Source organism: Rhagoletis pomonella, unplaced genomic scaffold (genome assembly GCF_013731165.1).
Source record: "Rhagoletis pomonella isolate Grant_MI unplaced genomic scaffold, Rhpom_1.0 Rhpom_scaffold_00007, whole genome shotgun sequence".
Taxonomy (NCBI): domain Eukaryota; kingdom Metazoa; phylum Arthropoda; class Insecta; order Diptera; family Tephritidae; genus Rhagoletis; species Rhagoletis pomonella.
The window spans coordinates 24039122-24055074 of NW_023458561.1; the positions used below are offsets into that span (position 1 = coordinate 24039122).

Consider the following 15953-nt stretch of genomic DNA (forward strand, 5'->3'; position numbering starts at 1 on the left):
AAAAAAAACAACCATGCGAATCTACAATAAAAACAGGAAATACCGAGCTAGCTGGTAGTGAAATTAAGAAATATTTATTGAAAAACTAGTAAACGTACATCTTAAACCCTGAAATACAAAAACCAGAATATCAATCGGAGGTTAGTAATTCATCGTGATAATTTGTGATATGAAAATGCTTTGATATTTACTGTGGGAAACACAAATAATCAAAAATGTTTTTTTAAACATGTATTGCTCATAATATGTACATCCACAGGACGGTTCGGTCCGCAGAAGTCCACGTAAGTGGGAAAAGCTTTTGACTGTCAGTTACCTGGGAGTGACCAGACAACGTCTGGATATTTATATCTACGTATCCTCTGGGTAGCGAGCAAATACTTCGCGTGCTCTTGGTTTGAGTCCCGCCCAATGAATAAGAACATAAAGCCTCGGATGAGACTCTCCTTTTTAGCGACGTCCACGGCAAACGTATTAAGGACTATGATTTGAGGGCATGCACCTGGAATATCCGGACCCTTAATGGGGAAGGTTCCTATGCCTGGCTGGTTGCTATAGTCGGGAACACAAAGGTTGACATCACCGCCATCCAAGAAATGCGATGGACCTGGCAAGGCAAGTTAAGCGCAGAGCCTTGCGAACGTCTACTACAGTTGCCGCGTAAAGGAGCGCAAATTCGGTTCTGGATTCGTGGTGGCAGAGAGCGTACAAAAGAGCGCTGCCCCCGCCACGACATAAAAATCGTGTTTGGCGATTTCAATGCCAAGGTGGGCAAGGAAGGGATTTCTGGTGCTACTGTCGGAAAATTTAGCCTGCACGACAAAACGTCCGATAACGGACTGAGGCTGATCGAATTCGCCGGGGCCCGAAATATGGTATAGAAAAATCAGTCAAGTTTTACATTTACCCCCAACCAATGCAAGGAAAGTTTAAAGTCGAGAAGCTGTAATCACAAAAGGCGGCAAATTTATTCGTCACTCGACTCTGAAACCTGCTCTCAGAGAACACTCTGCAACAAGCCGACATATCCGAGCTTTGAAACCACATTTCCCACTCATTACCTAACCCTGTCGAAGAATAAAACGGATTTCAGCGAGCCCGAACTAAAAACTGGTACGGTGAGGAGTGTCAGGAAGCTGCAGAGAAAAAAGATGCCGCTTGTAGGGCCACGATGCGATCGGGCGTAGCGCGCGCTGTGTGGGATCAGTATAGGGAGCTGAAGAAGGAGGCAAAGCGTATGCCGCAAAAGGAAGAGAGAGGCCGAAGTACGTGAGTGCGACGAGCTTGAAATGCTGACTGACAGGAAAAAACGCCCAAAAATTCTAGCAGAGAGTTATTCGACTTACGGAAGGTTTCAAGACCGGGGCGAACTCCTGTAAAAACAACAATGGCGTACTCTTTAATGGCAGTCGATAACAACGGAGTCGATGTACCGCCAGACTCAACTGAAAAAGAACAAAGCTGATGGAGCTGACGTCCTGCCAGCTGAGCTATTCATGTACGGCGGCGAGGAGCTGATAAGGTGCATGCATCAACACTTATGCAGAATATGGTCCGATGAACGTATGCCCGACGACTGGAATTTAAGTGTACTCTGCTCCACAAGAGAGGTGACCCCGCCATACGCGTCAACTACCGAGGAATTAGCCTACTAAACATATTTTACATTTCTTATCAAGCGTATTGTGTGAAAGACTAAAGCCCACCGTCAGCGAAATGATTGCGGCTTATCAGTGTTGCTTTAGATCTGGAAAATTCACCATAGATCCGGTATTAGCAAACCGCCAAATCTTGAAAAAGACTCGCAAGAATAGGATCGACCCAAACCATCGTTTGTCGATTTCAAAGCCGCTTTCGGCAGCAAGAAAAGAAGTTGTCTTTATGCCGTGATGTCTGAATTTTGTTTCCCCGCGAAACTAGTGCGGCTGTGTAGGCTGACGTTGAGAAATACGACCATCTCTGTCAGAATTGGAAAGGACCTCTCCTAACCAGTTGGTACTCAAAAGATTTCAGACAAGTTGACTCCCTTTCGTGTATATCTTTAATCTGATATTTGAGAGGACAATAAGAACTGCAGAATTGAACCGCTCAATCAGAATACTTTACCAGAGCGTGCAATTCCTCGTGGTTGCCGACGACATCGATATTATCAGTGAAAACAAGGACTACATCTATTCTGCCTTCTCGTAATTGGCTAAAGAAGCAAAGCGATTGGGTCTGGTGGTGAACGTGGACAAAACGAAATATCTCCTGTTATCACACAAACAGTCAGGGCATATACATATGTATGGCTTGGTACCCTTTGAAAAAGTAGACGGCTTCGTTTATTTGGGGATCAGCATTAACACCAATAATGACGTCAGCCTTGAAATAGAGTGCATTTGATTATTTAGTTCAGTAGGCAGTTGCGAAGTTAAATCCGCTCTCGTCGTATGAAATCCACACTCTATAAGTCACTCAATATGTCCGTGCTGGTGTATGGCGCGGAGGCATGGACAATGACAACATCTGATGAAGTGGCTCTTCAAGTTTTCGAGATAAAGATTAAGCGAAATACTTATGGGTCTTTGCGCGTTGGCGATGGCGAATATCGCAGACGATTCAACGATAAGCTGTATGAGCTTTACATTTACAACGACATAGACATAGTGCAGCGAATTAAAATTAAGCTGGATAATGGTGTGATTATGGCAACTTAACGTAACTTACGGCTCTAACTTAAAAATTCTGTTAAATGAATGTTGCTTGTAATTGAGCTTAATGCCACGTCGACATCTTTTTCATTTTTATTCATCTAAGTTCTACGTTCCGTTAAGTTAAGTTAAGTTGCCATAATCAGGCTTTAAGGCCTGTTGTTCGAATGGGCAGAAGCATTCCAGCTTTGAAAGTATTCAACGCAAGCCGCGATGCTGGTAACAGAGGAAGAAAAAGGCCTCCTCTCTGTTGGAAATAGCAAGTGGAGAAGGACTTGTCTTCACTTGGCATTTCCAATTGGCGTCAGTTGGCACAGAAGAGGAAGGACTAGCGTGTTGTTTTAGACTCGGCTAAAATCGATTAGGCGGTTACAGCGCATATAAAGAAAAAGACGAAGATATAGAATTAGAAATGACGAAAAAATCATTGTGATCCAAAATTTATTTTATGTTCTCTGTTAATGGGTAAGATTAAGGGCCGGCTTCTGTCTGATGAACACTAACTGCAGGTTAAACATCGCTATTGATGTGCTCGACTCCATAACATATAACGGGGAGTCGATAACGTCATAAACCATTTTTGTTTTATATATACTTTTGACCTATCAATCTAGCACTTGAGGTCGCAATAATCAGCTAATAGATAATACCGCCGTACTCGGAAAATTACACCGAAATATTTTTAAATAATTAAAAACTATTGGAAATAAGCGCATGGCTGTTAATATCGTTGTCGATTTGTTTCACGTTCACCGTTTAAAGATGTAAGAAATATCCTCTTGTTCCGGAAGAATTCTTTACATTATTTTGGTAGAAAGTACCACTAATCACTTCTGCGTGATCGATTGTTAAATTCGATTGCTCGATTATTCTTTTTTGTATCAATTAAGATCATGAAACACATATAGGTTGTTCACACTTGCCTAGTTATCAGTTTATGTGATTATACTTTTTACTCAGTTTACAACAATAAAATATACTACGCAATAATAATTTTTAAGCAGATAACCTGATAACCAGGTAAGAGTGAATAACCTTATAGTGTTACTCATACGCCATGTACCAGTACCCAATCGTTTGAACAAACTCACTAGGAAAACAACAACAATTATTATGCGATAAAGACTACTTGAGGCGTACTTCCCACTGAAATGATGTAGAGTCTACATGTAGCTTATTTCGTCTTCTACAAAGGGATATATTTTCCATCTCGATCTCGTTCGGATCAACGAGAATCGTCAGTGATAAAAGCAGCGATATGCTAATTGTCAATAGATTATAATTAATTTAAAATATTTCCTGTCAAATTAAGAGATGGGACGGTGACAGGTAATAAGGTCAATGGAAATAAGGTCAATTGACTTTATTTCGCACCCTGGTGCGATCCACAATCATGAACTACCACCATTTGATTTTATTAAACAAAATTAAATTACGAATATGTAAAAACACGATCCGAAAAACTAAACGCCTGTGCACAGCTGGAATACAAGAAATATTTGAAGAAAGAGTGTAGAAGTGATCCATAACTTGCAAAACATGTTTCGTTTCCACAAAAATAAAGCGAACACTATTAAATTGAAGAAACAGAAGAGGAAAAAATTCTGTGTTTTAAATTACCATATTTTGAACGAATTCGGAATGTCTAAGGTGGAAAAGAAACCAACCTTTCTATAAAGAAACAATTATAGAAAAAGAATTTTCTTACACTGTATTCATGTCTCCGCCAGCAATTTGTGACGACATCATAAATAGGTAATAATGTCCATTGACTTTATTTCGCACCAGGATAGGAAATAAAGTCAATTGATCTTATTTCCAATGACCTTATTACCTGTCACCGATGGGACATTGCGTTATTTCGCTCAGCATCAATGCGGATTATTTTTTATTGGTTAGGAAATTATTTCAGAGTACACTTAAAAAGTCTGTCACATTGGCTGAGCTATTTATAACTTTGTACATAGACGTAATTGTATCTTGGGAACAACATTTGTACGTTATTCTCTACAATGTTTAAAAAGTCTAAAAATAATTACTTCTTAGAGTAAAACAAATAGGCATTATAACCGCAATGACAGAATCTCCGACTGTAAGATACTAACGATCAATCGCATATGTTTGAAAGTTAGTCCCGTACATTCTTGCAACAAAGTGCATTATCTTATCAGATATATAGTACATATTTCCATTTGTTTTGAATAACTAAATATTAATAAGCATATTTCTCTCTATCTGCTCTATTTTGCAGGTCCCAAAGATTGTGATCTACCCAAAGCGGCAATCACGGCACTGCACGCCGGCGTCAATAGTTTCGGCCAACTGCCACCGAACGCGCAAAATCAGGCCGACGTGGTGTTGAACGGCGGTGGTGGCGGTGCGGCACGGTTGCATGTCACAGGCGGGCTGTGCGATACGCCGAATCCGCATCATAATAACAACAACAATAACGTGAGCAACAACAACATGCAACAGCAGGATCAGGTGAGCATGCAACGAATGAAATGAAATAAAATGAAATAGTCAAAGCCCAAGGGGCAAAGCAAGCAAATATTTACTCCAAGATGAACGACAAAAAAAATATCAAAAATCTTAAAAGTTATTGAACTTCGAAAGCAATCATCCAACATTCATTGTTTATGCATTTTTATCAAATTCGTGCATATTTATTTTCGCTAAGACATACTTATGTAATTGAATGCTTGTTAATTCACAATAATCTCAATGTTTTTTCTTTTCTTTTCTTTGCATTTCCTTGATGTTGAAAAACCAAATCGATTAATCGGGCATTTCTGAATTAAATTCAAAAATATGAAATACTGATTTTCTCTTATTCGTTTACCAAACATTTGCATGCGAATTTTTGAACACATATTGCGGATGTTAATTGGTAAATGAATGAAAAATGCGCGCAAAATTTGACTTCATTATTCATTCGAACAAATGAATCAAATTGAAAAATCCAAACAAATTGAAAAGTAAGTGTATTTTTTCTTCTATCTGTTTGTATGTATGTATTTTATATGTACTTAAGAATATGGTTAAATATATGTTATGGTATTTGTATATACGCAAAATAAATAAGTTTTATTGTTTATAGGCGTAGACTTATTAGAGTAGAGGATTTGGTTTTGCAAAGAATTCGATTAAGATATCAGTGGAGTAGAATTTTTAGAGGCCGATTACTCAATGTCTGGTTAACACTAACTACAGCTTAAACATTGTAATCGATGTTAGGTAAGGTAGCAGAAATAATATACTCGCCTTATTTTGACCAGTTTGGCTATATTTCTTTGGTTTAATATTTTTTATAAAAGCGCAGCTAGTTATACAGCAAACACCATATACATATATATGTATGTACATAAATCCACATTTCAAATTTTGCACAAAAATTCCACAAATTCCAAAAATTTTCAAACTTTTTATTCAGAATTTCTAGAAAATTTTTTGGTATTTATGCTGGTTTATAGCCCATTCAATTTTAATATGGTAAAGCACAAGTTTCAAGTGGCTATAAAATACCGTTGATTTTGAATATTTTTATTTATTTTTTGTTCAAATCCTACTGAAAACGAAGATAGATAAAGCCACTTTAGCACTTTAGGGTTTCAAAGCATTTTAGCAGTACTTGAACGAGCAGAATTTTGACCAGCAGAGTTTGGATCGCGGCAGCAGTTACACCCGACGTCCGTGTCTGCTTAGGTCTCATTGCTATGCCGGCAACAGTATGAAGATGAATTTAAGTAATATACTCGGGAAGCCTTCCTTGATATAGAAGCAGCCTATTTGGAAGCTACACACTACTAAGGAACTCCTCAAGGTGGAGTGTTGTCTCCAATTTTATGGCTTAGCACAAACAAACCAGTGCTACTCAAGCTCAAAGAGGTTGTAGTAAAAGTAGCAGCCTACGCTGCCGATGTAGTGGTTCTAGTAACCGGGTTATTTCCATTTGTGGTGAGTAACATCATGGATGGAACTTTAGCAGAGCTATGCTGGTAGGCCGAGCAATGTGGCCGCAGAGAAAACAGAATTAATGCTCTTTGCGGCCAGGTCCCTAGCTTCGAATTACCAAAGCTGAATTGGCAAAGCCTACACTTATCTAAACAAGCGAAACATCTGGCAGTCATACTGGATCCTAAGCTAAGTTGGAGAATAAATACTGAAGAGAGAGTAAAGAAAGCGAGCATTGCCTACTACTCCTGTAAGCGGCTTTTTGGGAAGACATTCAAAAGTGGTACTCTGGATATCCACAGCGGTTGTACGTCCGATCTTATGTTACAGTTCTCTGGTATGGTGGACAGCCTTAAAGAACCGATTAATTATGTGAAACTGGGAGTTCAGAGAGCTGCATGCATCGGGACCACAAAGGCAATGAGAACTTACCCCACAGATGACCTCAATGTTATTACAAACCTATTTCTATGTAACTTAAGATATTGCACACCGCATCACTCTCGGCTATATGGCTCAGAGAACTGGGTATATGGAAAGAAGGAACAATCGAACATAGCAGCATTATTTCTCGATTGTCACCTAAGATGAGACTGGCTACCAATCACATACGACCTGAAGTAGAGTTTCACAGGCCTTTCGGCCTTGTAAGTACCAGAATAAGAAGAGATAGACCCATGAAAATGTACACTTATATGATCAGAAAGTCGAGCTGAGTCTGTCTGTTTGTCTGTTCACCTGTTTGTATGCAATATAGGCTTTCAGTTTTCAAAATATCCAACTGAAATTTGGTGAGCGTATTTCCGAAATGTATTAATCATTTGTCGGAACCGGAAAATTCGGACCACTATAACAAATAGCTCCCATACAACTGATTGTTTAGATATGAGATTTTTCGTTATAACTCCTCCATTTATGTAGCTAGGAATATGAAATTTCGTACCGTTTTCACCAATTATCAACATAATGCTTATGGAGAAAATGACAAAGATTGGGTCACTATAACCTATAGCCTCCATACAACTGATTGTTCAGATATGGGGTTTTACTGTAAAACTCCTTTAGTTGGACAGCTCATACCAAGATATTTTGTAAATTATTTTCTAGGTAATCGTACAAAGTCTACTGAGAAAATCGACAAGATCGGTGCTGCATAAGCTATATCTTTTATACCACTGATTGTTCAGATACAAGTTTTTGCAATATATGTAACTTCTTTATGTAGCCAGCTAAAACCAATAATTGGGTAATTATTGAAAATTTTGTTATTTGTAAATCTTAATCGAATCGCCTCAGTCCATGTTGTAGAATTTTTGGATTTCTTTTTGATTCTCAGTTCTCAGTATATTTTATCAGTATATAGTTTATATACATACATACATACATTACTGGCCAACCAACTTCATGGAAAATGGCTTACTTTCAACAGCGTTTCTATCTTTTGCAGAACTCGGATAAAAACAAGCAGAAGCGACATCGCACCCGCTTCACACCTGCTCAGCTGAACGAGTTGGAGCGTTGCTTTTCGAAAACACACTATCCGGACATTTTCATGCGTGAAGAGATTGCGATGCGTATTGGATTGACAGAATCGAGAGTGCAGGTAAGTTTTTAAAATCCAAAGAAAAGCGCGCGCATACATACATACACATAGATACTTAACTACCCTGAAGGAAAGATTGATCGAATTGTTCGAAAAAATACAATCGAAAATATATTAGTTTTATATATAGAACAAAGTAGTCTAAAAAATTAAAGCAACGTAGCGAAAAGTAGGTAAAGTGTACTAAAAGTGGTCCGAATGTAATGCAGAGAGTTTTGATCTGAAATTGGTTACAATGTCCTGTAGAAGCGTACCACCGATAGAAATAATGATTTAGTGATATGTAGGGACAAAACGATACTAGTAAAAACAAGCACATACTCGATACTTTTCAACTGATACCAAGTAATTTTGGTATCGATATTTTTGGACCGAGTACTGAGTAAGTTTCGGAAGAAAGTACTTGTATCGAAAACCGATTAAGTGACAATTTCATTCCCGGACTTTTATTTTTTAATATAATTATTATTGTGAGTATCTAAACATTTTTGACAGTTTGGTTGCCAATGAAAAGAAAGCCCTATAAATAAAGACCTACATATTAGCATCTCATTAACATATCGCTAGCTTGAAGAGAAAAGTCCACTTTTCGTGAAAACTCATATTTGGATATAGGAAGCAAGGTAAATTAAAAACGCTGCGTTTCCAAAAGGATTACATAAATAACGTGCTTGGTTTATTTCTTCCCGTCTATATTCAATTAAAAGCAAATTTACTAAGACCAAAAGAGGCACAGAAAAATCGATAAGCTCACAAAAAGTTCTAGGTCTAATTTGCAGCGGAACCTTCTGCGAAATTCTTGCAGGAAATGTTTTGAAAAGTTTTTTCCTCGCTTGTAAATTTTTTACAAATGGACTTAGCAACTTTTCACTCAAGAAATTATCAACATGATTACTTATTTCAGAAATATACCATTGTTACTCTGCAAAACTGTTGTTGAACAGTGTTATAATACAAATGACTTTTATTATTTAATTAATTTGTATGAAATAAATTATAAAATAATTGTTTTTGATCTAAATCGCAAATTCAAAAGCAAATTCTGTTAACAAAATTCTAGGGACTTTTTAAAAAACAACTCTGCACTTTTTTCTTGTTTTTTTTTTTTTTGGGAGGCCATCCTAGTAAAACATGTTTTAAAACTTAAAGTTTTTCTTAAAAAGATTAAGTACCATTCGTGTTAGATCAAAAATTACAATGATTACAATGTCATCCACAAATATAATTTTAATCGTGTGAATGCAAACATATTTTTCTTTATCGGAATCATGAAAAACAATCTTTCCAACTTTTTCCATAGAAGTTGGCTGTATTGTACCACTCATGTGACTGCAAAAAAAATTGTCGTCCCATTGTTTTCGTTTTGTACCAATAACCAAAAAAAAAAAAAAATTATAAATCTGTACAAGTGCATCAATCGCGTGACACTACCTTTACAAATGCACTACTTACAATTACTTATAGTCTAGTTTGTGGTGTGATCAAAGTCTATTCCGAGATCCTACAGGGTATGTATTCCAGTTACTTCACAAGCACAAAGATGCAGTAATGTAGGGGAGAAGAAGCACTGCCAGTTTTATGGATTTGTCGCCACAAGCAATCAATATTGACAGCGTTGCATTTTCAAAATGTTGTGGCTTTGAGCGAACAAGTGTCGTAACTGATTGCGGTTTCAGTCTATAGCAGTTGTAATGGTTTAGAATAATTGTTGCTATTGCCACTATTGATCCATGTTATTGGCAGTGCTATTAGATACATGTTGCCGGTTTTTGCTTACACATTAGTTATGCTCGCTGTGGTGGCCTATAGATTTGGCTTAACTGCATTTGGCTGACCGACCCATGTTTTATATACATACATACACATGTACATATGAATATACTTGCATACAATACAATAATTCGGTGGCTTTATTGGTGAAGCTATCGGCTTGTTCGACATGTTCAGCATGTTGGACATGACATTTTGTGCATAGATGTTCAATATTTAGTCACCGGTTTCGTTACATTAGACCGCATATTTGTTTTACACATTTCGTTTGGCTTTATTTTAAGTGAGATTGCGTATTATGAACTACATATTTAGAAAAAGTTATTTTTATCAAACCATGTATGATATTTAGGTTAAGCTAATATTAAGAAAGGAAAAAGAGGATTATTTTTATCAGTAGCGTGAGTTTAAGTGATCAGAAATATTTTCTTCCTAACATTAATTCTTTGCTTAACAGATTTACACCACCAATTTTTGATTAAACTAATTAAATAATTCATGCTGGTTCATTTGTTATGACGTTTTTATATTATGTAGAAAAAAAGAAAAACATGTGTAAATATCTGTTTCCTCGAAGTAGTATTGAAATGATCGCAAAGAAGTTCCGAACTAGTCCCGAAATGGGTTTGAACTATGAAAGAAATAGTTAGGGTTTTTCGGTATCGATACCAAAAGTACTCAGAACTCGATTCTCAAAAGGATCGATAGCACCCGAATTTTAAAAGTATGATGCATGTTCTCAGGGTTGATTCAAAGTACTCTGTGACGAAAAGATACTTAAAAGTACCGGTATTCAGAAATGAGTGTACTTAATTCGAAGTTTCAATAGCTTTCAAGTACAATACTTGTACCCAGTTAGCCATCCATTTGACGTAATTATGGATTAATATATTAATTTGAATAAAGTGATGCCAACTTGTGAGATTTCTACACTAAGCATTGCAATGTTACCAACATGCGTATATTCAAAGAAAGTACTGAGTACTCTCAAAAATACCCGATCTTTAAAAGTATCGATACCAAAGAACTCGATCCTTAAAAGTACTCGATACTTACCGACACTAGAAATAATACTGCACTGGTTTCAAAATAGTCCTGATCTAGCCCCGAAAAAGTCCTGAACTACTCCGCACTAGTTCGGAAATGCTCTAGAGAAGCTTCTGATTTCGTCTTGGTTTATACATTTTTTCATTTAACATTTTAAACGATGACGAAAAACTCTTCTTCTTCTTCAGCTTATAATCGCATTGTAATCGTTTTGTTCTTTGCAAATTTCCGCACCAACAGTAGACAAGCCTTTCTGCACTTTGTCTTTGCGACCGTGGTCCAGAGGTTTTGCATGGGATAGTTCTTTCAAAAGCCCACTAAACCTTTTGCACTTTTGTTCCACATCGTCCAAGATACGGGAATGATAGCAGATTTATAGAGCGTAATTTTTGTTTGTCGAGAAAGAGGCTCTGCTTTTCAATTGCCTACTGAGCTCAAAGTGGTCGATTTAATTTGCTGCTGGTTCTACCGGGAACTAGTTGGACGCAGTAAACGAACGACGCCTGTCCATGGGAGAGCGACGGGATGCCTTCTGATGTCGACCGAACATCGACTGCACAGTGAAACTTCCAGTTTAGGAGTACAACCTGGAGCTCAGAAAAAAATTTCTGGTTGGCTACTACCGTAGAGACTATCCAAACAGACCTCCGATTTGAGTCACGACAGAAGGCATTTCTTCGAATTCAGGGAAGCGACTATGTTTAAGATAGCGGAACTTACCGACTGTTTAACTAAATATTCTCTGCCACCCTGCAGTTAAAGTCGCCAAGCCCGATTTTAACACCGTACTCATAGAAATGTTTTTTGGTCTCTTCGTCTTTCTCCTCCATCGAAGTGGGCGCAAGACTAAGCCTAATGCTGTTGAATTTGGCCTTAACGCGGGTTGTGGCATTGTGATTATGTCAGCTTTGTATTTTGTCATGACCTCCAGCAGTTGGATAGAGGCACACTACCTATAGAGGGCCCGTACATTCCCGGTGCATATCCGAAAAGTGTGCGGAAGTTAGTGTTTAAAACTTAAGATTATTCCCCCTGACCATGTTCAGCAAGCACTTGAAGCATTGTTCAGCTTTACCTTATGGATTTCAATCAGACAATGGTCAGTAGCGCCTCCTTTCTTGTTCAGTTGACCAGGTGGCCATCTCTCCAACAGCAGACCAAATGTGTCCTATGGTGTTTCCACACTATTTTTACCAGATCGCTTGATAGCCCAGTATTTTTGTGTTATCGAGAGATACCCAAGCACCCAAATTAAGGCCTAATTATCAGAGTATATTAATTCCTTACCTACTACTAAAGCCTTAAGCATGGATATAAATCGCTGACTCTTCTATGGAAAACATATCCTAAATTTCAGGTTGATCAGTGAATAAACTCACTGGTCCCTGATTCCAAAGAGTGCATCCCGTCCAGTCTTCTCTATAGGATATATGAGTTGTAAAGCATCCTTATGGGCCCAGGATCAAGCCCACTCAATAATGGAGGTTGAATACGAGTACTTACGACTCGTTTTACAAGGGATCATACCTACTTCGCAATTTCGCAGCCCACATTATAAGCAAATGGGACCTAAATTAAGCATACAACTTGCTCATTATTCCTTAAATTCCTGTTAGTTATTTTTCTGTAAATATCTTAGATTTGAGTTAAATAATTCCTTGCTCCCTTTTGCAGTAATTTTAAGTTTTCTTTTTGGCCGGAGAATGCTTTATTGCAATGCATAAAGTTATATTTGCGCCGGCCTGGCTTAAAAGCTGTTGGCTGGCGCACATATTTTCAAGTTTTTTTTTTTGTTTTATATAAAAAAAAAAAATGAGAATACATGCAAACACAAAGAAGACCAGCTCAGCCCAGCGGCTGCATGCTTTTTTCACTCCCGTGTGTTGGCAGATATCAGAAGTTACGATGGGTCCGACAGTCACTTTCGGTATTTTAGCATACATACTTACATACAAACATACATACACACATGCCTATGTACATGCATAGTTGGTGATACAAATCCTTTGCATCCATGCGCACAGTTTGGCTTGCTCGAGCTAGACACAAAGTGCAAACAAAACCAAAACCATTATCCTGAGTTGATGGAGGTAGCGGGTGAGTTAAGATGCCAAGGGTAGTTTTTTTTTTCTGTACATACTTTGTTTTTGTTGTTTTGTCTTGTTGTTTATGCGACAATCGAATTTACTGCTTCATTAAATTTTGTGCTTCCTGCCAGTGCACTGAGTGCCAAGTATGTATGTATGTATGTGTGTCGGTATGTGTAAAATGTGCGTTTGCCAACATTTTAAGCTGACAAAGAAAATAAATGGACTGAGAAAAGAACTTAGGATCACATAAGTATGTATGTATATTAGAACGTACCGGAAAAAAAGTTAGTCGTACACTCCTGAGTCTAAAGATTAATTTTTGCAAGGCGATTTCGAAAAAAAAAAAAATATATTTTTGGCGGACGTAGAGGTTGCCTTTTCGCTATGTCTTCGGTATCTACAGTCGGATCTAAAAGTTTTGATATACCGATGTGCTTGCCTATGGGAGAAATTATTTAGGGTCTAAAGTTCATTGACCTCAAGTACCCCGTTCAAGTATCTACCCACCAGATTCCAGTTTCTACCACCCTTACATACGGTTCTAATGCCAGGAAATTTAAACTCGTCAAGAATCATTAAACTTTTGCGAAGGAAGTAAATATTTCAATTTTTTTTCAAAGTTTATTACCCTCATGTACCCCGTTCTAATTACCCTATCGCACAACCCTAATGTCCGGAAATTAAAATCACCACAAATAATTAAACTTTTGTTAAATAAATATAATAAGACAAACTATTTTCGAATGTACAGTGGCTCAAATAAATGACCACGTGTTGTTTATCTTCAAGTATTTGTAATAATTTTCGAGCTACATTTTTTTTGTTATTTTTATATAAAAATATCGTCTAACCGTGTAAATCACAGTTTCAAACTTCATACAAAATTTAGGAAAATTCAACAAATTTTCATCAAAATTTCAACTTTTTATTCTGAATTTTTTAAAATTTTTGGGGTACGCAGTTTTATAGCCCATACAATTTTAGTCTAATGAAGTGTAAGTTTCAAACTAAAATAAAAAAAAATTAGCTGGAAAAACATTAGGAATTAAAAAAAAAACAACACGTGGTCATTTGTTTGAGTCACTGTATGTACTTTCTTTTTGTATGTATGTATGACTGTGTATTTTATTTCGAAACATTTGGCACTTTGCGGCGAAAACGGATGACAAAACTTTGCTTTCAAACTTTTCCAAGTATGTAGTGGTGTTTTATTGCTGTTGCTGCTGCTTCTCCTGCTGCTTTTAGTATCACTTACGCATAAAATTGCGGCAATTCCTGCAAACAGGTGGCTAATTGTGTCTTATCTCGGCTAAAACTATGCTAAACTAAAGCAGCACATAAAACAATTAAGCGGGCACACCTACAGCGCATTCGAGCAAACATACGTCACCATAATGCACTATATATTCGTATGTATGAAGCTATGCATATATGTATGCTGTGTGGGTGCGTTTTAAGGAAAGATATGTATATCTATTTGCGAGACTTTCATTTGTGTTCCAAGTTGGCTAGTCGTTTTGTTTTTTTTCGGTTCATTCAAATTACGCTTTAAGGAAGCTACAATGCCAAAATGATGTCTGCTTTTAGGCGTTGAAAATCAATAAATACTCCTTTGACTTTCCGCCTAAGCACGCTTCCCATTTCACGCACACATGACCGCCTTCGTCTGTGGCTTTCGTTTGATAAATTGTTTTAATAATTGTGAATCAGTGTTTGGCCGATGAAGTAACAGGACGGGGGATGGGGATAGTAGAGTTGGGCAGCGCGGTGAATGACACTGCGCCGAATTGTTCGGGTTGGTGGTGTTAATGGCATCACCCACTCCGGTGCCGTTAATATATTTGTCGGACTTTGTTGTCGGCAGGGGGTGAGATGTAGTACATATTGCCAAAGCGCTATTGTCATCATATAACAAAATGTGTTTGATTTTAGGCTTACAATGTCAGATTGTCGGATTTATTTTCCGACTTTGCTCGGCAGGTTGGTGCTGTGTTAGTAGGCTTATGTTGTGTTGTTAATAAAATTAGCATATAAATTAACTTTGCCAGCATGCATTGACTATTATTTGCGCATAATTGTTGTTGGCAATATTATTGGTGTCTTGTTGTTGTTGTCACTTTATTGGCATTGTGGCCAATTTTTTTTCGTGTAACACACCATAATGGTTGTTGGTGTTGTTTGAGTTGATGTGCCATTTGGCAGGATATTATCGGCAGCTATGATTACAAAATGATTAACACATTTTACGTGCTAAATCCTTTCGATATTTAGATATTTTTTTTCTTTTTGGGTTTTGGTGTTTTGGCCTTTAACCCGAAACGGTGCGAAGGGTGCATGAAAAGTATAAATGTATGTACCTCTTTCAACTTATTTATCATATGTATGTGCATTGCGTGTGTTTGTGTGCACATGCTTAGTATGCAGGCACACACACGGTCTTAAATCAATCGGCGAGGATTTGTAGCTAATGGTGGGATAAAGACAAGATATTAAGGTTAGTAGAGTTTTGTGTGCAACATCTTACACAAAATCAAGTTCATGCGCTACATATGATGAATAATAATTTCGCACGTAGATACGAGTGCAAAATGTATATACGAAAATTATTCATATGACAGCGCGAGTTCATATATTCACATATGTATATTCACATATGCAGACACATGTTTTTTTTTCGTAGGAGGCGGAAATGCTTTAAGCACTGGTCAGGGGCGCTAGTCCTCTATACTACCTTCCCCGAGTGTCGGACTCCCACCGAAACGTGTTGGACTACCCACTAAAACCCAAACTCCCATC

General features: G+C 37.5%; 1 protein-coding gene across 1 annotated transcript; it reads left to right on the forward strand.

The window, feature by feature from the left end:
- Positions 1-1171: 1171 nt before the first annotated feature.
- On the forward strand, positions 1172-8262 carry LOC118743740 (homeobox protein orthopedia-like). Its single transcript, XM_036476502.1, has 3 exons — positions 1172-1265; positions 4945-5177; positions 8116-8262. Exons 1-3 carry the CDS (start codon positions 1172-1174, stop codon positions 8260-8262), a joined length of 474 nt encoding a protein of 157 aa, XP_036332395.1.
- Positions 8263-15953: the final 7691 nt, after the last annotated feature.

Excerpts from the sequence above, each read along its gene's own strand:
- LOC118743740 (XM_036476502.1), top strand. The coding sequence starts at position 1,172 with ATGCGATCGGGCGTAGCGCGCGCTGTGTGGGATCAGTATAGGGAGCTG. Across the intron at positions 1,266-4,944 it reads AAAGGAAGAGAGAGGCCGAA|GTCCCAAAGATTGTGATCTA; the intron begins GTACGTGAGTGC and ends TCTATTTTGCAG. Across the intron at positions 5,178-8,115 it reads ACATGCAACAGCAGGATCAG|AAGCGACATCGCACCCGCTT; the intron begins GTGAGCATGCAA and ends AAAAACAAGCAG.